This window comes from Rattus norvegicus, chromosome 5 (assembly GCF_036323735.1).
Source record: "Rattus norvegicus strain BN/NHsdMcwi chromosome 5, GRCr8, whole genome shotgun sequence".
Classification (NCBI taxonomy): domain Eukaryota; kingdom Metazoa; phylum Chordata; class Mammalia; order Rodentia; family Muridae; genus Rattus; species Rattus norvegicus.
The window spans coordinates 83,755,287-83,777,579 of NC_086023.1; the positions used below are offsets into that span (position 1 = coordinate 83,755,287).

The 22,293-nt window shown below is 40.6% G+C and overlaps 1 protein-coding gene across 4 annotated transcripts in view; it reads right to left on the reverse strand.

Moving 5' to 3' along the window:
* Nucleotides 1-17,701: 17,701 nt before the first annotated feature.
* Nucleotides 17,702-22,293, reverse strand: part of Astn2 (astrotactin 2) — a 986,452-nt gene continuing 981,860 nt past the window's right edge. For 3 of the 4 annotated variants that reach the window (XM_063287034.1, XM_017593112.3, XM_017593110.3), the window contains one exon: nt 17,702-18,748. In XM_063287034.1, coding sequence (XP_063143104.1) covers nt 18,511-18,748 — 238 coding nt within the window. In that variant the 3' untranslated portion in view covers nt 17,702-18,510. The remainder of the gene's footprint in view (nt 18,749-22,293) is intronic. The other variant, NM_001271363.1, reaches the window with a different exon arrangement.

The window sequence follows — 22,293 nt, forward strand, 5'->3', positions numbered from 1 at the left end:
CAACGAGAAAGGCTCTCAGCAAAAGTACATGAATTGCTGAAAATCAGACCAGCATACCATAGAGTTATATGAGGAAGTGGGAGTTATGGCATAACTATGCTATAGTTATATCATAGCAAGAAATATGGCCACAGATTTGTTGAGATCTGCTACAGCTGGAATGTAGCTAAGAACTATTCCAAGTTTGATGGGGAAACATGGAGATTTTTAGGGAATGGAATATCTTGAATAAGTTTCAATTCATACAGAAATCCCTGCTGAGGAAAACCAGGACTCACCAGGACCAAATTAGAGGTTAGACTGCAGCTCTATTTGAGGAAAAAACCTGGCAATGTTAGGTAATAATGGAAATGAAACAACAACAAAAATGGGCTCAAGACAGTTACTAGAATAAGGAATTTTAAGGATTAAATCAAAATGCATCCTTGGGATAGATGTTCCAGGGTGTTTAAGGATCAAACAATAGAAAGAAAATTTATGAAGTCAGAGTAAGTTAAATGGGCACTGATTCATTTTTAAAATAAAAGGAGAATGGCATTCAAAGGACGGCAACGCAGTGACAGATCTGGATGATTGCACCTATTCTTTTACTAGGTCAAACCACATGGAACTGCCTTAGCAATTCCCAACATCAACCTCTTAAGATAGTAAGGAACTTTCCTCCATGGGTCACAATGCTCTTGAGTTCTATTGAAGCTTGAACCTCAAATGTTGGAGGAACTAAGATATTTTTATCACAGGGTTCTGGTCTCTTTGTGACTGCCGGGTCTCTGACCTTATCATGTGTTCAAATACATTAAGTTTCTAGGATCTGCTCGTGATTTGCATCACTGGCTATGATGCAGCAGTGCACATGAATGTACATTAAGCAAGCAAGCAAGCAAACAAACAAAACCTTCCCAGGGGAAGGAGGGAAAAACAAAAACCTTCCTTGCTCATTGATAATGGAGGGGCACAGTAAGTAAATCACAGATGTCAGTCACTCTGCAATTCACAAACTACATATCTATTATAGGAGTAAGTAGAGACTCCTTCATAAATAAAATGAGCTTGGCTCCCATCCTTGGGGAATTTTCTCTCTGTTGGTAAAGTTAGTGGCCCCATTTTAATCACAGTATCAAAAACTAAGCTTTGGAAAAACTCATCAGTCTTTGCACTAACAATGTGATGCCCAGGTGGAATTTCCATTATGTCCAACAAAGCAAGATGAATGCAGGGATTGTTAAAGACAGAGGGAGTATGCTGGACAAAGGCTATGGACAAGAGAGGTGCACATAAATTTGTGGAAAGAACTACCAAGTTGTTAAACAATTACTGCTACACACACACACACACACACACACACACACACACACACACACACACACACACACATGTAATTCTGGAGATAGGACTAGAGAAACCTGGAGGTTTTATATGGAGACAGAACGTAGAAGAATTGAAGAATTGAAGAATTCCTATTTCTTCTTCCTACAAATGACAGAGGAAGCATAGACCCCTTTGTACTGTGACAAAAGATAGTCTAGGAGAAGGGCATCCCTTAAGGGTCATTCCAGAGGTCAGTCTTGGCTCTGTACAGAATGCACTATCTCATTATGTTTAAGATCCTTGGACCATGAAAAACACATTTTTTTTCAGGACTGAAAACACATTGAGGTAACATAAAGCATGTGCAAGAAGGAGGTGAGTAGATAACAGATATCACATTTTCAATCTGTGCCACATAGTACATCCGCCATCCATTTAGCTGTCTTCCCTCCCTCTTTCGCCCTCTCTCCTTCCCGCCCTCCCTCTCTTCCTATTTGTCCTCTCCCTCTTCCGTTCCTCTCCCTCTCTCTCTCTCCCCCCTTACCTGTTGCCTCCCCTTTCTCCTTTTCCCTCTCTCCCTCCCTATTTTTCTCCTCCCATTAAATCCAGCAGCACACAAATTGGAAACAAAATTTCCGAGAGCCAATTGCAAAACTGCTTTAAAAGGAGCCAAAGCCTAAATTTGGTCTGTACACATTCAGCATACTATGTAAGACTGTGAACACAAACCTGGGCATTTTGTTTCTGTTACCAGAATAGATTCCCTACAAGTTGCTACAAATATTTCTCCCTGTTGATATTTTTAAAAGATTTTTCCACAAAGCTCCCTGCCAAATGCTTTCATCTCAAGCACCTGCACGCATTAACAAAGCTCCAGTTGTTGGAACTCCATTCACCTGTTCATTTAAGTGATCATCAGAGACTGAGGTTTGCAAATATGCTCACTGTTTCAAGAATACTGCCCAGTGAAGTCTGAGCTCACTTACCGACTCTACCTTTCTCAGTAGATTCTACACTTGCTAGGCATTTTGTTTGTTTCCTAACACCACTCCTAGCTCTCTATCCTCTTTTTCAAAATAACTTCTTTTAGTTACTTTAGCAAGCTATCTTCCCACAGTTTTGACCTTTAGATGCATGCTGTTGCTTTTTCTGAAGCACTCAGGCATAATGCAGCCTAGTTCATTTGTATTCTTTCTTCGCGTCTCGGCTTCCATGGGCTCACTCATTTAATATATACAAAAAGCCACCGAGGAAGGCATAATCATCACCACCTTCATTGTACAAATGGGAAAACTGATGTGAGGAATTTAGGATAATTTTTCCAATGTCACATAGTTGATAAGGTGAAATCTGTACTGGAACCAAGACATTTGATTCCAGTTGTCACTTGCCACACTTAGGTAGAGAGCCAATCAGTTTTGTGTGCTGGGAGTGGAAGATCTTCAATGTGTTTAAAATAACTTGTGCAAAGAAAACTTAAACACAAACACACACACACACACACACACACAGAGAGAGAGAGAGAGAGAGAGAGAGAGAGAGAGAGAGAGAGAATCTCATTATCAATGTGCACATGTAACACCTATTGAAATGATGATACTTTGGATTCCTTGAGTTAAATAAAGTATAGTATTAAATTTCACCATGGCTCCTTCTTTTTGGGGTTCTTCATTTGTCTACTAACTAAAATGGTCCATGTGGCTCAAACTTCATATCAGTTCAGCACCATGACTCCAAGTGAAATCTAGTGCTCAGCTTCAATTCTTATTCTCTTCCTCTTAAAATTTATACTCCACTCAACCGGAATTCCTTCAAATTCTCCATTCTTCTGGTTCGTTGTTACTGAAAAACCACTATACATGCCTAGAAACACACAAACACACACACACACACACACACACACACACACACACACACACACACACTGCATCTCTTATTCATCCTGTAGGGAAGAGTTCAGGTATTAGGATAGAGTGTCCTCAGCTTTCTGGGTTTGGGTTAATGATCCCTGTCTGTACCTCAGTACTTTCTATGTTTCCACCCTTCACAGAATATTCTAGGTTGTCAGGGTTCACCACACTGAGCCTTCAGGACTGTAAGCAACAAAGTAAACTTATTTGCTGTTATACATAGTACCTAGCAGGTACTTAACAAACACTTAAGGGTAAAGGGAAAAAATACAATGAAACAGCAGTACAGTGATAGCATCCAACATTGTACCAGGCATTGGCAAACTTCACTCAGCATATTTTTGTAAAAAACAAAAACAATAAGCAAAAGGCCACAAAGTTTTATAGAAATACAATCTTGAGTTCATTATCTCATACTCTGAATATGGCTGATTTAATGATGCAGAGACAAGTTGCAATGACTGAAATTATATTCCCCCTCCAAATCTAAAAAACATACTGCATGATCTTATTAGGAAAGGTATTTGAGACAGCTGTAACAGAATCCTGTCAGCATGCACTGCTTGACATCAGCAATACTGTCTGGGTTTGGTGGCTGTGTGTATATGGACTGGATCCCCAGGTGGGGCAATCTCTAGATGGCCTTTCCTCCAGTCTCTGCTCCAAACTTTGTCACCATATCTCTTCCTATGAATATTTTTGTTCTTTCTTTTAAGAAGGACTGAATTATCTGCATTTTGGTCATCCTTCTTCCTGAGCTTCATGTGGTCTGTGGATTATATCTTGAGTTATCTGAGCTTTTGGATTAATATCCACTTATCAGTGAGTGCATACCATGTGTGTTTTTTTTGTGATTGGGTTACCTCACTCAGGATATTTTCTAGTTCCATACATTTGCCTATGAATTTCATGAAGTTATTGCTTTTGATAGCTGAGTAGTACTCCATTGTGTAGATGTCCCACATTTTCTGTATCTATTCCTCTTTTGAAGGGCATCTGGTTTCTTTCCAGCTTCTGGCTATTATAAATAAGGCTGCTATGAACATAGTGGAGCATGTATCCTTGTTATATTATGGAACATCTTTTGGGTATGGGCCCAGGAGTGATATAGATGGGTCCTAGGGTAGTACTATGTCCAATTTTCTGAGGAACCTCCATACTGATTCCTAGACTGGTTGTACCAGCTTGCAATCCAACCAACAATGGAGGAGTGTTCCATGACAAATACAGAGGTGAATGCTAGCAGCCAACCACTGAACTGAGAATGGGTTCCCCATTGGAGGAGTTAGAGAAAGGATTGAAGGAGCTGAAGGGACTTGCGACCCCATAAGAAAAAAATACCAACCAGCTAGAGCTCCCAGGGACTAAATACCCAAAGAATATACACGGAGAGACCCATGGCTTCAACTGCATATGTAGCAGAGTGTGGCCTTGTTGGGCACCAATGGAAGAAGAAACCCTCGGTCCTGCCAAGGTTGGAACCCCAATGTAGGAAAAGTCAGGGTGGTGAGGTAGGAAGGGGTAGGTGGTTGGGGGTGGAGGAACACCCTCATAGAAGAAGGGGGAGAGGGGATAGGACGGGGGTTTATGGACAGGAAACGGGGAAAGGAGATAACATTTGAAATATAAATAAAACAATATCCAATAAAAAAGTATTTGCTTGCCAACACATAAGTGAATGCACAGATTTTCAGAGATGGTCCTGTCTCTGTGTCCAGACACCTTTGTAAGTATTCTATCTCTACCACCTTCCCATCTGCCAGCGCTCCTATGCTCACCCATCCCAACAATAAAGTATTCTCCATATCTCCCAGCATTCTTGTGACAAATATCACCATTATTACATCAGACATAATAAAATATAATCATTTATAGGCCCTTCTCTGAAATATGAACTACTCGGGAACAAGAGTCGTCCATTCATTTAACAAATATTTTTTAAAAGAATCCCAGTGTTTGCTCTGAATTTTAAGGAGCAAGAGATGGAATGATCACTGAGACAGGGGTATGTATAACCAAGGCCATACTTGGTACACATCCATCTCTACATCAGCAACGCTATAAAAGTGAAGGGTAATAATGAATCTGCTTACTGCTATTCCCACCTTCAGGAAGATAGGCAGGCAGGAAGCAAAGGCTACAGATTCAGGGGAAGATGTGTAGGAAACAGTGATGGTCAACTGTTATCAGTGTGAATGATGCTCTGTGCTTTGTCACTGGTGCCAAGAAAAATAAATGACAAAGAAAGTTCATCTTGGAAATAAACTCTCTGGTGTTAAAGTCTGGTTTTCCCAGTGACTTTCTGGTTTCGAATAAATGTCTATACCTTCGTGTGACTTATCTTACTAGTCTGTGAATTGTTGATAAGCATGTCTTCTCCGATGTTATGCAAATTAAGCAAACTACTAGTGAGAAGTGTTTTGGCTAGCGTTTGGCCTATGAAACAAAACAAAACACTTTGTAAGTGCTGGCTCCCATTGTCTTCATTGTCATTCTCAGTGCTGTCACCATGTACAAAAGGAGTCTGACAGTTTTAGGACCTTTATAATCAAATGGACACAAGGCTACCTGTCTTGCTGGGAGGACACAGATTAGAGGTTTCAGTGACGCAGACTGACTGGTAAACTGCCCTCCAGATGTGAGCAGTGCTAGCAACATCTCCCAGATGTGTGTGACAAGCCATCACCAAGCATCTGCAAGGCGCAAACATCTGGAAGTCTTGCATGCCATGGACTCAGCCTCTGTTGCCCTTGATGTTCATGGCCCTGTTCTCACTCAGGGCTCCCTGCCAGTGCCAAGGTTGCAGTGAGAAGAATAACATTCTTGTGTTCTCCATCCAGTGTGGAAATTCCATCCCTTGGCAGTTTCCATCATGTCAGAGTTGTACTGAAGGTCCATTAAAGATTCTTATGGAAAAGGAGGAAGGTGTAGGGTAGGGAGGGGATGGGAATCCCTTTTACTGGGGTTTTTACTAGCACTCAGATGAGATCATTCCATCCAGTCACCAATGTGCTATTGGGTCATGACTACCGCTAGAAGGTGATTTTAAAAAATTAGACCAAGAGCAAAAGAATGCCTCATTGAGGCAAAGCACACATCTACTGTGACTTTTTTCCAGACCTTTTTTTTCACCCCTATTTGCTTTCCCAAACACAGCAGCAGCGTCTGGCTTAGTTCTTAAGGCAGTTTTGCATGTAAGGTCAATCCTGCTTTGCAGGGAGTGCCTGAAGTAAGTCGATTCATTTTAATACACACTGACTTAGCACTAACTTTCTGTTATGTGCCATGCTGTCCTTGAAGACATAGAGGTAACAAAAGCATTTAACTATCACTGGAGATTACAGAAACTTTGAAAAGCAATTCCCAAGGCCTAGAACTTTATGACAATCTTCCGTGTTGCTTGAGAATCTCACAGGAGGAGCAAACACTGTGGTTTATATGTTACCCATGCTACGTACAGAACCTAGGATGTGGTAAATCCTTCATAAGAATAGTTGCATGGATGTCAAGTCCTGCCTCAGAAGGAATTAGGAAAACACGTAAAGAACAGATGGAGAATAACCGAATACGTGTCGGGGTCATCGGTAGCAAGAGGAAGTAACCCGACATGGCTTATGAATAACTTACTATATGTGCTTGATTGTTTCACAGTTTCAGAATAGGTATTAGAAGAAAGTATCAGCTACAGTCATGCTTCCAATTGCAGAAACAAGGACTATAATTGACATGAGTGCTTTTATAGTATTTTGTTAAGAACATGTCTGTGCATAAATATACATATACCAGCAGATGTTTATGCTTTCTTTCCTCTATTTTTTTAATCATGTAATCAACATTAATTGAGATCTTATCAGTGAGGAAGTGTGGTAAATTTGTATTGTTGTATTGAAGTTATGAGATAGTAAAAGACTCAGCATTCCTCAAGGGATATTACTCCTACTTTAAAATATAGAATGTCTGTGAGTTGAATGTGGTTGAACTCTCAAGCTAGGCAGAATTTTCACTTGGTTATTGGTTTCATATGAAAATTACCATGTCAAAAGGAAATATGATTGTGTGTCAGGGTATCAAGGGCTGATCTAGTGATGGCTAATCTTGCTTGTTTATTACCTCTGTAATTAAGTAGGCCCAATTTTTCTGGCTGCTCCTGTGAGGAAATTTCTTAATAGTTATTTGTAGCAGAATGGCCTAAGTCTGAGCTACACCTCCTGGTGACAACCCAAATAAAATGACATGAAAGAAGGATTTTGTGTTTGTTGCCTGCTTCCCCTCACTCTTGCTAGTAAGTTAATTTATCTTCTTGTTGTGGCTGGTAATAAATTTCACTTTTTTCAGGATTCCAACACAGGCTGAAGACTTCTCTAGGAATCATTCCCAGACTCCAGAACTGGATTGATTAGATATCTATCCTCAGAGACTGAACACTACTGGATTCTCTGTGTCTGGGTGACCATCATTGTTGGTCTACTCAGATAGCATCCTGTTAGCCAATCTAATGAACCATATATATGTATTTTGTTCATTATATACATTATGTATATACATTATATATTTGTAATAATATATAGAGACTCAGGAGTATTACCAGAAAGAGGGAGTGGAAAGATTGGAGAAGTCATTGGGGATAACTGAAAGGAAATAGTGTTTTCTGGACAAAACAGGGCAGTTGCACATAACCCACAGTGATTGTGAAAGTATGCACAAGACCCACACAAGAACAAGCCAAGTCGGACAAAATCGAAGCACACAAAGAGAGGTGTGAACACAAAGCCCAAACCCAATGAGAACAGCTCTTGGCATGCAGTAGCTTCTGGAAAAGAAGGGTCACTTTTCTTTAAGGGTAAGACCACTGGAAGGTCTAGGGCAGGGCCCATACACAAGAAGATTTATATAACAGACTAGGCATGAGTTATCTGGATTTTAGAACCTATTTCTAACAAACAAAGATATGATTTTTGACTTCCCCTATCCAAAACAAATAGAGATAGGGGAAGGGATTGCAATCTGAGGATTGTCTCATAACAAAGCTGTCGAGCTCTGAGAAAGTAGAACCCAGGTAGCAAAGTTTAAACAGCTTTCATATTGCTTGAATAAAAGGCATAAAGCAAAGGATTCTAGAGACAAGCTATGGATACAGCAGAACCTGAAAATGTCTCAACTTGCTTCTGTCTTGTGTTGCCATCAGGAAAACAAGAGAAGTGATTAGTGTTATTCTTGTCTGTGTGGACTGCTGCCTTGAATGTTGTTATTTTGCCTCTACAAAATACTGCACATGGACACTAGGACAAAGAGATTATCTAAGTCCAAATACTATTTGCCGAATTGCAGATATACTGACCAGGTGCTGACTGAACTTGATCCATCCACAAGTAGAAGTTTGTTTCATTGAAAAGGAACAAGGACCAGAAAGTGTCATGTGTAGCCAATGACCCATTTGCCTAGATAATGAGAGAAACTCCCCTGTTCCCACAGACTATCCTTTGTTCTGATTTTTACTGCTTGTGTTTTAGAGCAAGTCTCAGTTTCTTATGTACTAGGAAATAAGACTGGGTGTAGAGCTTTTTCTTTCTGGTTAGGCTTTGTAGGAACTAACATGATGCCAAAGATATGGGACAAATGAAAGCTAAAAAATGTGCAATCACGAGCCCTCATGAGACCTTGCTATTTCCCACAATCTAGATCATCTGCTTTCTTACCTAGTTATGATGTCTTCCATGCATCTTACCTATGTGGTGAGGCTAGTGGCTTCTGCATTGCTATGATCAGACTGTGGACCAAAGAGGTAAAATTCTCATTTGGGGGAAAGTTTAGATTTGAACTCCAGTTTCACAATAAGAATCATTCATGCCCCAGAATGTATTCTATGCCCACCAGCAACTACTTCCATAGGCACGTTGCTGTTCATTCAACCAGTGTTGTCTCTACTTGGCTACCCCTTGATATCAAGAGCTGAGTACCACTTCTTCCTTCACTCCACCACACCCAACCAAGCAGCATTTTAAAAGGAGAATCTATGAGCAAATCTAATCTTTCTCCCAACTGTTTTCCTGAATGAACCCCAACAAAGAAGGTGACCGCTCCTTCAGAGGAATGCTGTCAGTTGAGCCGCGTGACTATGAGATCAGACCTGGATGTTGTCTCCCTGTAAATGTGCCTAGTGGGAAGGTAACAAGGAAACCACCAAATCTGGGAAAAGACAGGACACACGTCAAAGCCACCTAGAACAGACAGTGAAAGTACAAATTACTAGGCTTCCCCTAAGATTTATTCAGTTGGAATCTCAGTGAATAAGATCAAGAAACCTGTTTTTTACCTGAGTAACTTCCCAAGTTATTTGGCTACTTCTATTAAAATCTCTAAATTACATTGTATGGGGGAATTAAGATGCACAGAAAGATTGACATTTTTCTAAGATAGCATATCCCATAACCCATGATTTTATTTTCTAAGAGGGCAAAACATGTCCTATGAATTTCTGCAGAGAGCCCTGTCTAAGCAATTGCTTCTTGTTCTGCCTCAGGAAGACTGTTTATTCTGTGTAGAGCTGAAGTGCTTGGAGTGAGTGAAGAAACGACGTCATTTCTGACCGTAAAACCTAGTGAACCACAAGCAAGCTGTTGTTTGCGCTACAGAACCACCTGGGGAGGCCAGCCTGACTTGCCACATACCTTGAGCCTGAGGAGAGTTAAGATTTTTTTTCCTCTGCCTTCACTGCCTGCCCAGAGTTCAGGAACAAGTATGGGCCTGGGGTCACTGTGGGGTTGGGAATGTACTGGAGATAAAAATCAGGATAATTTACTGTTGGTTCTGCCACCTGTATGAACTTAGCTAGGTTCATTTTCCTTCCCAACTCTTGGTCTCTGGATTTCTGAAATGGGAGCACTGGTCTCTAAAATACTTCTGCTAGGAGAGTTGTTAAGCTTCTATGTGTACAGTTAGATTGTTATCCTAGCTTCTTTCTAACTCACTATGACTCCAGGATCCACCTCCTTGAACCTAAATCTCTGTCCTCTGGGATGGGAGTGTTGACAGCTGGCATATGGAGTGTGGAGGAAAACTAAGGGAGAGGTTGTAACTAGTGTGTTTGGCATAGATCCTGGCCACGGACAGTGCTCAACGAGTGGCAATCATTGTTCTTGTTTTTGAAATTTGTCCTTCTCATCTCATTTTCTAACTGAGAAGAGAGATGCCAAGGCTAGTCCTTCTACACATACTCTCCAGTCATCAGGGATGCCTCAAACATCTCCAAATGTTATTCAACTCCAGAGGAATTAAGCATGGGAAGGAAGAAGCATGTAGGCCTATTCTGGCTGAGAGATACAGTTTAAACTCAAAGCCTATATCATCTTCCATATATCCTTATTCATGAGGAACAGATCACGAGGCTTGCCCTAGTAGGTACAAATAAGAATGATTTTCAGATGTCATGGCACTGTATTTGCACATTTTTCGAGCCTTTTTTTTTTTTTACCAACAGTGGAACTTATCCTGAGTACTAGAGACATGCGGCTTTCCTGGAAAATGTCATTCCAAGAGTTTGCTTTGTAAACATCAATGTCCTCTGCAAATATGCAGGGCTGTTTATCTCTAAGTGTGCCAACATCAGGCCACAAGAGGTTGCAAATCCTACGACTCTAGAGCAGAATGACTCTACAAGGAAGCTGAAGTCACAGCAACTTGCTTAAGGAGAGACACTGGAAGCGCATCTGGAAAGAAGCCAAAGTCTGCCAGTGTCACAGTTGTATCAAGAATGAAAATTGGGAACTTGTTACCACCTGAAATGAAAAGCTTCGTAACATTTACACAAATACACATGCATGCATACACACACACACACACACACACACACACACACACACACACACACACACACGCACGCACACACACACACACACACGCACATGAGGGGTGCTGGCGCAGGGGAGGCACACATGGCTGCTTCTCCAGCAGGACACACCTGTGGATCCTTGTCCTTTTCTGCTGCCAACCCTTGTAAAATAGGCAAGCAGAGAGCAGCTTGGCTTTGGCTGTAATATGTACAAACACATGGGGTAAAGTTTCCAAAGGGAACAAGACAGTGAACACCTTTCAGGGTCTGGCAGTTTTATGGGCAAAGGTCAATTAAAAGCACACACCCCACAAAGCTAGTGGGTTTTGTTTGGCTATGGAGTTCTCTCCAGGCTCCTTGTAAGCTGCATTGATAATACAATTTGGAAGGGCCACTGTTCTCAAAGGATCACAGGTCTTCTCCTGATTCTGGGGAATCTTTGCTCAAGGTCATCTTACAGAAGCGAGCTCAACGTAGGTAATAGTCTATAAGTCCAGTGTAGAGTTCCAATATCTCAAAGAGAAATAGTGAATATGAAAGGCAGAGAAATGAAAAATCTTTGTGCACAAGTCATCATATAGTAAAATGCTTCATGCCTAGAACACATACACTTCTCCCACTTAAAGGGATAATATGGAGAACTGAGTTCTAAGAGGACAAGTAGCTGCTCAAAGACATTTACCATTGTACCAGTCAAAAGGAACCAGAATCCAGAGTTCCCTACCTCAAAGAGTCAGAGAAGATAGAACTAATCGTGAGGTCAGATGGGATCAGAGGTAGAATTTTGGTCTGTCATAATAGGTGCACAGATTTGGAAATTTCTTAAATATCATATTATCAATAAAATGAGTATGTTAATCCATGTGTTATTTTGTGAAGAATCTGGAATCAAACAACAAACCAATCAGAGGATGATACTGATAACAACGAGGAAAGTGATGATGACAGCAATGACAATTAAGAGGAAATGACAGAGGAGGGGGAAGAAGAGGAGGAGAGAAGGAGGGAAAGGATGTTAAAGAAAAAAGAAAAAGAAGAAGATGAGTCAGAGGAGAAAAAGAAAGCCTATTACATAAGTAGGACGGAAAAGAACTAGGAGAGGGGGATAAAAAGAGGAAAAGGAGGAAGTGGAGGAAGAGAAAGGGAAGGACTAGATACTTTTGTCTTAAGTCCCGCAATGCATTATCTTACAGAACTGTCCAGAGTTAAAGAAAGGCCAGGGTGTGGTTTTTACATAAGTAGTATTCTTCTTTCCAGCGATGATTCTCAACCTGTGCCTCATGAACCCACAGGACCATGGGAAAACACAAATGTTTACATTAAGATTCATAAGACAAGAAAAATTACAGTTACAAAGCAGGAATGAAACAATTTTATGGACTGGGGTCACCATAATGCAAGGAAGTGTATGGAAGGGTCTCCACATTAGGAAGGTTGAGGAGCACTATGGCCTAAAGTATTCAAATGATACAAATCAATGCTTCATCCATGCTCTTCTTCTTGAGCACACGTGACTCTGTTCTACAGCTACACCTAGTTCTACCCATCCTGAGCATACCAGTGGCCAGCAGGAATCCGACATCACCAGGCTCAGTAGTTAATCTTCCTTGTGTCAACTCACTCACCACGCTCCAAATCCAGCAGTTCCTTATGCTTACAGAGTCCCATCTCCCTCCTAGTAATCTAGTTTCCTGTCTAGTTTCTGTGCCACTAAATTTCTACTACAAAACCAGATAGGTCTTTAGAAATTATTATCTCTGTATTTCACACTCTGATTTTCAACTACTAGTCTAGCTGGTTCTGTCCTCCTCTGCAAACACCTTCTATTTTACTGCTCAGACTATTTATTCCTTAAGTATAGCACACATTCAGAGGAATGCTGCTCTCTTTTCCTTCTCTTCTGCTCTGTTTGTTGAGCCCCTATACACTAATCTGTGCAACAATTGTGTCAATAGAGGAGACCAAAGCACCTGTTCTTTCATGTATAAATTAGTTGTTACCATAACTATTTATATGTACAGTTTGCTAACCTTATCACCAGTTTTTAATTCAGTATTCTCAGCCCTTATAAAAAAATGGTATATTTAATCCCTGAGCAAGTGAGGAGATTGAGACTTATAGGAATTTAGATGCTGTCTGCTAACCTACCATGAGGTTCTTAGTTGTCAAGACCTGTCCAGTTTGCCTTACAGATTTCTCTTAAAGTTCAGCCCTTCCCCAATGTAAACTGCCTAACTAATATTTAAAATCAGATTGGCTTGAGTTCAGAGTGTCTGATTTTATCACACCATGTTTAGTTAAATTCTCAAGGACAGAATTGTGTCTTCTTTGTCTCAGTGTCCAACACCTGGAAAATAACCTCAGATCCAAGCTGGAAAGTAGACTTCGCTTTTAACTTAGGAAAGAAGAGCAGGGAGCTGCATCTCTCTGACTTTGGTAACAAGCACATAGTTCAGTAAATAGAATACTTTGCCTGCTATATTTGGGAATTCAGTAATCCAATAACATCACTTATGAGATAAAGAATCTACAACAAGACTGCCTAAATCTTAGTTTTTTAAAAAATGGAATCGCAACATGGCATGAATGTTTTATACATGGTTCACTGAGATGAGTGTGTGGATGTGTGGAAACATTGATAGCATGACTTCCTAACCAGAAGTCATCAGCATTTGCCTGTGTAATGAACTCTCATGCAGTCTGTCTAAAGTAGTTTTGTGTGGTGTGCATGCGTATGTGCGTACATTTGTCTGTTTACATAGTACATATTTGTGTGATACAGATTTATAGTAGCTGCTATCTTCTATCTTTTATCCTTCTTTGTCTTATTGCCTTTAGACAAGGATTTTTATTGAATTTAAAGCTGGCTGTTTTGAGCTTCTAGGCCATGTCTGACTCTGCCCTCCAATGATGTAATTACACAAATGCAAAGCCTGGTCAGTTTGTTTTATGTCAGTTCTGGAGATTCAGGTCCTCAAAACTGCAGAATAAGTGCTCTTACCTGCTAAGCTGTCTCCCTAGTCCTGAGAGGATAGCTCTTAATCTTTATGAAAAAGGGACCATTAAGGGGTAACTTCCAATGCACTTCTAGCATGTACCTGAGTCTCTTTGCAAATTCCTTAGCTGATGAAGAAAAGGCTACATGGGAAGTCCCACCCTTGCCCCTCACTGAGATCAGTTTCCTGGTAATTTCTGTGACAACACACAAATCAGCGTGCTTGTAGAGATGCCAGAGCTCCCACCCCAGCCGCTGTGTTTGCACTTGAAGAATTTTAGGTTTTCCAGTGAAACTTCTTAACAAATATTGGTCAAACCTTATTTGCTGTCATAACTGACATTAACACACACAAACATACACAGACACAGACACGGACACACACCCATACGCACACGCGCGCGTGCACGCACACACACACAAACACACACACACACTTATGTTGTCAAGCTTCTGCCTTCCTACTATTGTGAGCATTATGATGGCTGAGAAAGGTGACAGATTCTCCAGAACAGGAAAAGAAAGCTGAAGCCAGTGAGGGAGTAGAGAGGAGAAGGAGTTAGGGACATCCAGACAGAAAGTATTTCAGAGATCACCACTATCTGTGAGTGCTTCAGGGAAAACCACATGGTTTGGGAGGGGGGTATCAGGTCATAATCCTGACATTATGACATTATGACCACTTATTTTTGAGTTAAATCTCTGACAGTTTTTAATGTTATCATAACTCATAGAACAGTTAGTCATTAATTCTATCTTTGTGAGGTGTGCGTGTGTGTGTGTGTGTGTGTGTGTGTGTGTGTGTGTGTGAATATGGAGGCCAGTTGATATAGTAAATGTCAGGGCCTTCCTCTTTGTCATCTATCTTACTTTATTGAGATAGGGTCTCCCACTAACTCTGGAGCTCTGCTTGTCTCTACTTCTCAGGGTTAGGATTAAAGATGCTTGCCACTGACGTAGTACTTTTAATGTGGTATTTGGGGACAGAAACCCAGGTCCTTCTGCTTGTTCAGTGAATACCCCTGACTAAGCAATCTATGTAGCTCTGCACTTTCACCTATTAATCAGAGCTTAATAGGCTTTCTTTTAGACCTGGTTTCCTAGTGATTTCCTTAAGATTCATATTATTCCTAAAATAATATTATAATATTGATATTCCATTAAGACTAAAAAAATCTCTACAATTACTACTGTAAGTGGTGTCTGGAATGGCCTAGCATGCTTGTTCTCTCTCTCTCTCTCTCTCTCTCTCTCTCTCTCTCTCTCTCTCTCTCCATCCTAACTCTTATCTATTTAACTTGTACACTTATTTATATGATAATCCCACCAGGCAAAAATATTGTTGGTCCAATTCACTGACAAGAAAACTGAATTTAAGGTGTCCAGTTACTCACCTAAATGCTATGCTTTGTGAACAGTAGAAGAGTTAGAATCAAAATTCTTCAGGCTCAGCTTGCTGTTTCAACACTGAACAGTTTTACTTTTGTCAACTCTTGGGTTGGATTTTCCATCAGGTTGAATCCTTGTCTTTGTTTTCTTCCTATTTCTTTTTCCTTTGTTTAGAAGATGGTGTTTCGAGACAGAGTCACACCATTATGTAGCTCTGGCTCTGGTAGAACTCACTATGTAAGCCAGGGTGGCATTGAACTCACAGAGATCTGCCTGCCTCTGCTTCCTGAGCTCTGGGATTAAAGGTTTGTGCCACGGTGTCTGGCTAGGTTGAGCCATTTCCATTGCTGTGAAAGGTTATAGCAATATGCTGACTCAGAGAAAGCCTAGACTTGGGGTTAGGAAAAAGTAAATAGAGAGGCACTCAGAAGAGGATTTTGCCCACAAGTACTCAGTGAATGGTAGCTAGTACTTTTTTGAGTCTTTATTGTTAATTTTTGCTGAGATGTTGACTCCTCCTTGAGAAAATGAACAGCAACACTACAGAAGAAGCTCACCACTAAAACTCTAGCTGTACACTTCCAGGTGTGTGGACTGCATCATAACTAACCTTCTTCGGAGAAGATGATGCTGAAGGTTAAGGCGATAAAACTGTCATTGGCATCCACACTTTCCTCCTATGGGATATGACCCAATGTACAGGTTTTCAAGACATGATCTCAGAAGCTCTGATATAATTAATTAATTATATTAATTAAAAAATCAGATGGATTTTTAAAGGCTTCAGCACCTTTTCCTCCTCCGGAGTCTCATAGTGCCTTTGACTCTGTTCCCTGAGACAGGTGCCATCTTTTAATGATGACATAGACTTATTTGCCTCTCATCCTCTCTCATCACTGCAGTCTAGTAAGACATTAGTGAGGTAAGAACAAGGTATTGGGAGTATAAAACACCTCTTTAAACTCATCACCACCCATGCCCACACCCAGGGAAAACAGGAGAGCAGTAAGATTGCCATTGAATGAGATCTCAAGTTTTCCTCTTTATGTCTGCATAAAAATAAACAAGTAAAATAAATAATTTAATAAATATTCCATGGTTGGAAAGTGTCCTCATGACTCTGGGATCTAGGCTACCATCATTATTGCTTGCCTGGATAAAGATACTAACTAGCTTATCTTTGAAGTTTTTTCCAATTTATTTTTGATACCATAGCTCGAGTGACTTTTCATACAGAATACTATTAATTATTTTAGTTAAAGTCATACAACAGTGCCTAGGTACCAAGATTTCACAAGCTGTTGACCTCCTAACCTGTTTTCTACTATGTCTTTCTTTGATTCCTATTTTATTTTAAAATCTTTCAGGTTTTTTTTTTCTTTTTTTTTTTTTTTCCGGAGCTGGGGACTGAACCCAGGGCCTTGCACTTGCTAGGCAAGCGCTCTACCACTGAGCTAAATCCCCAACCCCAATCTTTCAGGTTTTTAAAAAAAATTTTAAAGTTTAAAAAATTGAAAAGTTGATAATTGTATACATACACATACTGAGTCTTGAGCACTCATTACCTTGTTTCATACCCCTCCCTCCCGTGTATATTTTTCTTCTGAACATGGCACAATTATTGTATCCATGATCACATTTAGTAAAGTTGTGGTTATCTGCACAAGAGCTGCACAAAGCTGGACCTGTAGAACTTCAAGCTGTGTGAAGAAGGGGCACATAGGACCCCACTCCTCACTGAGAGATTATGGAGAATTGGTAGGTGCTAGGGGAAAGGCTATTATTTCCTTAATTAGTATGGCCACTGACACATTGCTTGTGATTCAGGAAATAACACGCTACTTGTGCTCATCATAAATTCAGTATTTTCTACTTTTAATAAAAGCTTCTTTGGCAAAAGTTAGATTTTATATTTTCCTGCTTTTGATCATGGCTTTCCCCCTTCCTGAACCATATCCTATGTTTTGTGCTTTTGTCTGACTTCTTCTTCCCCATTCTTTGGAATAAGTATTGTGTTTTCAAGCAAGCACTTATAACTGCTCCAGCATATTTTATGATCCAGACACATCTCCAGAAAGCCCAGCCTGCTACTACTAGATTGCTTCACTACAGAAACCACTAGACTGTAAGTTCTTACAGGTCAGAAATCTTCCGTGCCTGTTTTGTTCAGCCTGTGTCTTCCATATCATACCTCATTAATCGATATATGTTTCATGCATAGACAGAGATTCCTCAAACATACTTCATCAGTAAGAAACATCACCCAAGCAAAAAGAGAGACAATAGGAATTTTAATGCACAGAAAGTCCTGTAGTGACCCACAAGTAGCAGAAAGAAGCAGTGGGCCTGCAAACTCAATAATGGAGAGAGAGAGAGAGAGAGAGAGAGAGAGAGAGAGAGGGGGGGGGAGGAGGTGAGAGGAGAAGAGAAGAGAAGAGAAGAGAAGAGAAGAGAAGAGAAGAGAAGAAAAAGGAGGAGAAGAAAGGGGGAGAAGAAAGGGGAGGGGACGCGGAAAGGAAAATGTGGGAGGGTAGGAGAGGAGGAAGAAGAGAAGAAAAAGGAGGGAGAGAGGGAGAGAAAGAGGAGACAGAAAGAGAGAGAGAGAGAGAGAGAGAGAGAGAGAGAGAGAGAGAGAGAGAATCCTTAAAGACCCAAGCTTCCTTGCTGCAACAATTCTAGGGTATTCTTGCTAATGCTGAAGTCAAATTGTCTCTCCACAGGTCTCCTTCTTTCAGGGGTCCATGGCAGGAGGGAGGAAGAAAAGGAAAGGCTGCTTGGTCTCCGCCTGAAAGCTCGTGCCTCCACAATAACTTCCATCCATAAGAAAAGGTTTAAAAAGGAGAGACATTTGAGAGAGTCAAATAATATCTTAGAAAAAATAAAAGAGAAAAATGAATAATTCCATTGGTTACAAAGTTCTCTGTTGTCTGTCCACGGAGAAACAGTTTACTTTGGCCTTGCTGGCAAGTGTCATGTGCCAGGCCCCTCAGCTGTCCCCCAGCCCACCCAGGCCCCAGGATCCATGAAAGTCGTGCTCCCCCATAGAGCGTCTCTGTGCTCAAGGAGGGTAGTACCCTCCCTCACCGGCCTTTGGTTTCCCCATACGTGTTTCGGGCCATGGACACCATCTTCTCCTCACATGTGATTTTGGTGTCTTTGAGGATGCTGTACCACACCATTCCTGCAGGCCGGACCTCCTCACTGCGGCAGAAGAGATAGGGTATGGTATCCACACGACTCTGGATGTAGGCGCTTCTCAAGAGACTAGAACAATGGCTGCTGACCCTCTCCAGCCGCCGCAGAATCAAATGAGCCTTCCTAAATGGCACAAGAAGACAGAAACACTCAGAGCGAAGTCCAGAGGATGTCTTAAATAAAGTCAACAGATGATGTCTTACTCAAGCTATATATTTTCACCCATTGCCAACTTTAGTTCGGCACTTTAAATTACTCAAGTGTTACCAGGGACTGAGATGGAGTGTTCTTATAAATGCGAGCCTCTGGCTGAGTACTGAAACTTCCCTCACCCAGAAGGATGACTTTAGGACCTGTCCTTCTTAGTTTCATTCAATGAATCGTAATTTGTGACATAATACCAGTCTTGGAGCTCTGACCAACAAAAATTACTGTAGTAATGACTTAAAAAGATCCAGAAAATCTATATTTGGACACCACATGCTACTAATTCAATGAATATGTAATTCACATATGATTTTATATATTTATTAAATGTGTCATGTATTTATTACATGTTTGCATCAGTCCTGAATGTTTGCTTTTACTCTCAGTTAACAGAAAAGGAAACCATACTCAGAAAAAGAAAATTACTTGACCAAAGTCAAATATTAAGTTGTTGATCATTCGAGCCAAGGTTGTGAGTCTGGCCCTTTTCCACTTGGGTCCCTTTGGCTTCAGTGACCCTTGTGCATTTTTCTCCCTGTCATGACATTGAATATCATGCCCCTGGGCTTTCTGTCTCATCAAAGTCTAAATATAAAAATCTTCACATCAGAACTTCACTGTAGTAGAAGTAGGCGGTCTTCCAGACCAGCTCTCATCCTATGATGACTGCCTTGCCCTCCTACATTGCTTCTGAGAGCATGAATGACTGTTTAACTTCTTCAAACAGTAGTCTTTCCATACATTGTTACCATGATATGTCAAGACCACTGCTAATCTGAATACTCGTCCAAGCAAGAATCATTCTATGTAGCGGTCGCCATTTTGAACTTACATGGAATATTCTCCTAGCAGTAGAGAGTGATGGCTGCATAGTCTGAGTTAGGGAAGATCTTTTGTGTCCCTAGTCAAAGATTTTTTAACATTACTACTACTATTAACTTTTTTTCCTGTAGGAACAATCATGTAGGATGCTGATCACCATCCAGCAGCTACATCTCATCAGGTAGAAATAGCACCACACATTTGTCAGGACAATAAAATTGGCTCCTGACTTTTTAAAATATCCTTTCAAGGAACCTCTAAGAATCACAGACTTACCTAGCCAGTTAAACTCCTATCAAAGACATAGACACAAAAGCTTAGAGAAGGAAAGGAAGGCTTCTTTCCCAGATCATACTCAACATGAAACATATTTCTCTACATTTCAGCATCTTTTAGATGCTCAGGGGTCTTGGGTACTAAGGAAAGTCTGCATCTGTGTCATTGACTCTGTCCTTTCCATGACCCCTTGAGACCCTGGGAGAGAAGGCATTTTATAATATAGACCCCACAAATTGGAGACTATGCTAGGCACCTGTGTGGTGGCTGAAAGGGGACTGGACTTGTGTATTACATTTCGTAGGCCTGATTTATGAGGTGCCTTTCAAAAAGTCCTCTTTGTATAGTTCACCACTTGGGTGGAATATTTTGTGAGGAGCCAAGAATTCACCATTTTATGATCACACTCTATCCACAGGCCTCTCTCCTAGAAGGCAATTTCTCAATCTTTCTTGTTGAAACTCCTGCTCTGTTCTTATTTTTATTGTTTTTTTTATTTATGGACTTTATTTTATGTGTATGGCTGTTTTGCCTGCATGTATGTATGAGACCTCATGCAAGGTCGGTTTTCGCAGAGGTCAGAAGGGCTCATTGAGTCCCCTGGAACTGAATTTATAGATGGTTATGAGTCACCATGTGTGTTTTGGAAATAGAACCCAGATCATCTGCAAGAGCAACACGTGCTATTAAACCCAAATAACCTCTCTAGTCCCTCTGCACTTAAAAAAAACTATTTAGTTACACGTATGTACGTGTTTATGTGTGAGGGTGGGCATATGCCATGATGTACATGTAGAAATGAGGCCAACCTTGGAAACTAGTCTTCCCCTTCTCCCTTATTTGAGCCACGGTCTCTCTTGGCGTTTCTGCATAGACCACTCTAGGTGGCCTGAGAGCTTCTGAGAAATTCTCTGGTTTCCTCCCACCTTTCTGTTGGAGTGGTGGGACTCCAACACTCACCTCTGTTTCTGGTTTTTACTGGAGTTGCAGGTATCTAAACTTGGAATATCTGGCTGGATTGACACTTATATACACTGAGCCATCTGTCTCTGGTCATCTGTTTCCATTTGATAATAGTTCTGTCTTTGGAAAATCTCTCTATACTCCCTAAACTCGCTTTCTTATAAAAAAAGAGGGACTGTGATAAAGTTAAAGGAGATAAAGTAATAAATACTTGCTAATTAGTTGAGAATATTTTATATCCATGTTATTATTCAATAGATTCTATGAGAAAAACAGATGGATGGAGATTGTGATACAGGAGCCAAGAGCAATGAATTAAAAAGTTAAGTGACAAATGTTGTGCGGACACAGAGAAAGGTGTGAAAGTGGGACTATGACCACTTTGTCCAAGAAAGCTCCCTAGAGGAAGAGGAGCTTGTGTTGACTGTTAGATGTACAGTAGAAGGTTCAGCAGGCAGTAGTGACAAAGACGGAGAGAGAAGAATGCAGAAAAGCCCTGGGGATTTGGAACACAGTACTCATGGAGTGTTGGCAGTGAGTTGAGGAACTGAAGCAGCAGGATGAAAATAGGCTGCTGTTCCCATATCCATGTTCCTGTGTTATCTCCAGTGTTTACATTAATAGTGATTTAGATCCCCTCTCAGTTACATGCCACCTAGGTGATAGTCAAAAAAGCATTTCACTACTGCACCTCAGTTCACTTGTCTTAAATATGCAATGTGAGTAAGCCTCCATATAAGACATTGCTGCAAAAATTAAAAACGGAGGGCTATGAATGTAGTTCAGTAGAATGATTGTCTAGCATTCATGAATTTCTGTGTTGAGACCCCACAAATGCACAAGTCTAGCAGAATAGCATATGCCGGTAATCCTAGTGTCCCCAAACAGAGCATGAGAGTCAAGCATTCAAGGTTAACCCTGGGCTATACAGTGAATTCAAGGTCAGTCCAGACACATGCAATTCTGTCTCAAAAATCAAATAAACAAATACGATAAAAAGAGGATAATAAATCTACATTAAACTCTTCATAGGTGTTATCTCTGCTTATATAGTTGCAGTAATGCTGAGGGTGGGGGTAAACTGAACATTAACAATATACATTTCAAATTTATTTTCTGAAAATTTCATTTACGCAATGGGTTTTGATCATACGCATCTCCAATTTCCCTTGTCAGTCTAAGTAGATAAAGCAAATCTTGATGTGATACAACATTATCATTCATAAACTTCTCAAGAATCACCCAATGGAGTTACAAAAGAAAAATATGAAAAAGTCATAAAATATTTCACGTGTACCATTTTGTACCAGGCCCCATTCATAGTTGTATTCAGTCTCTCACTAAACTTTAAACAGAGAAACGAATTGAATGGGATCTGCATTGTTTGAAGATGTTTTTTG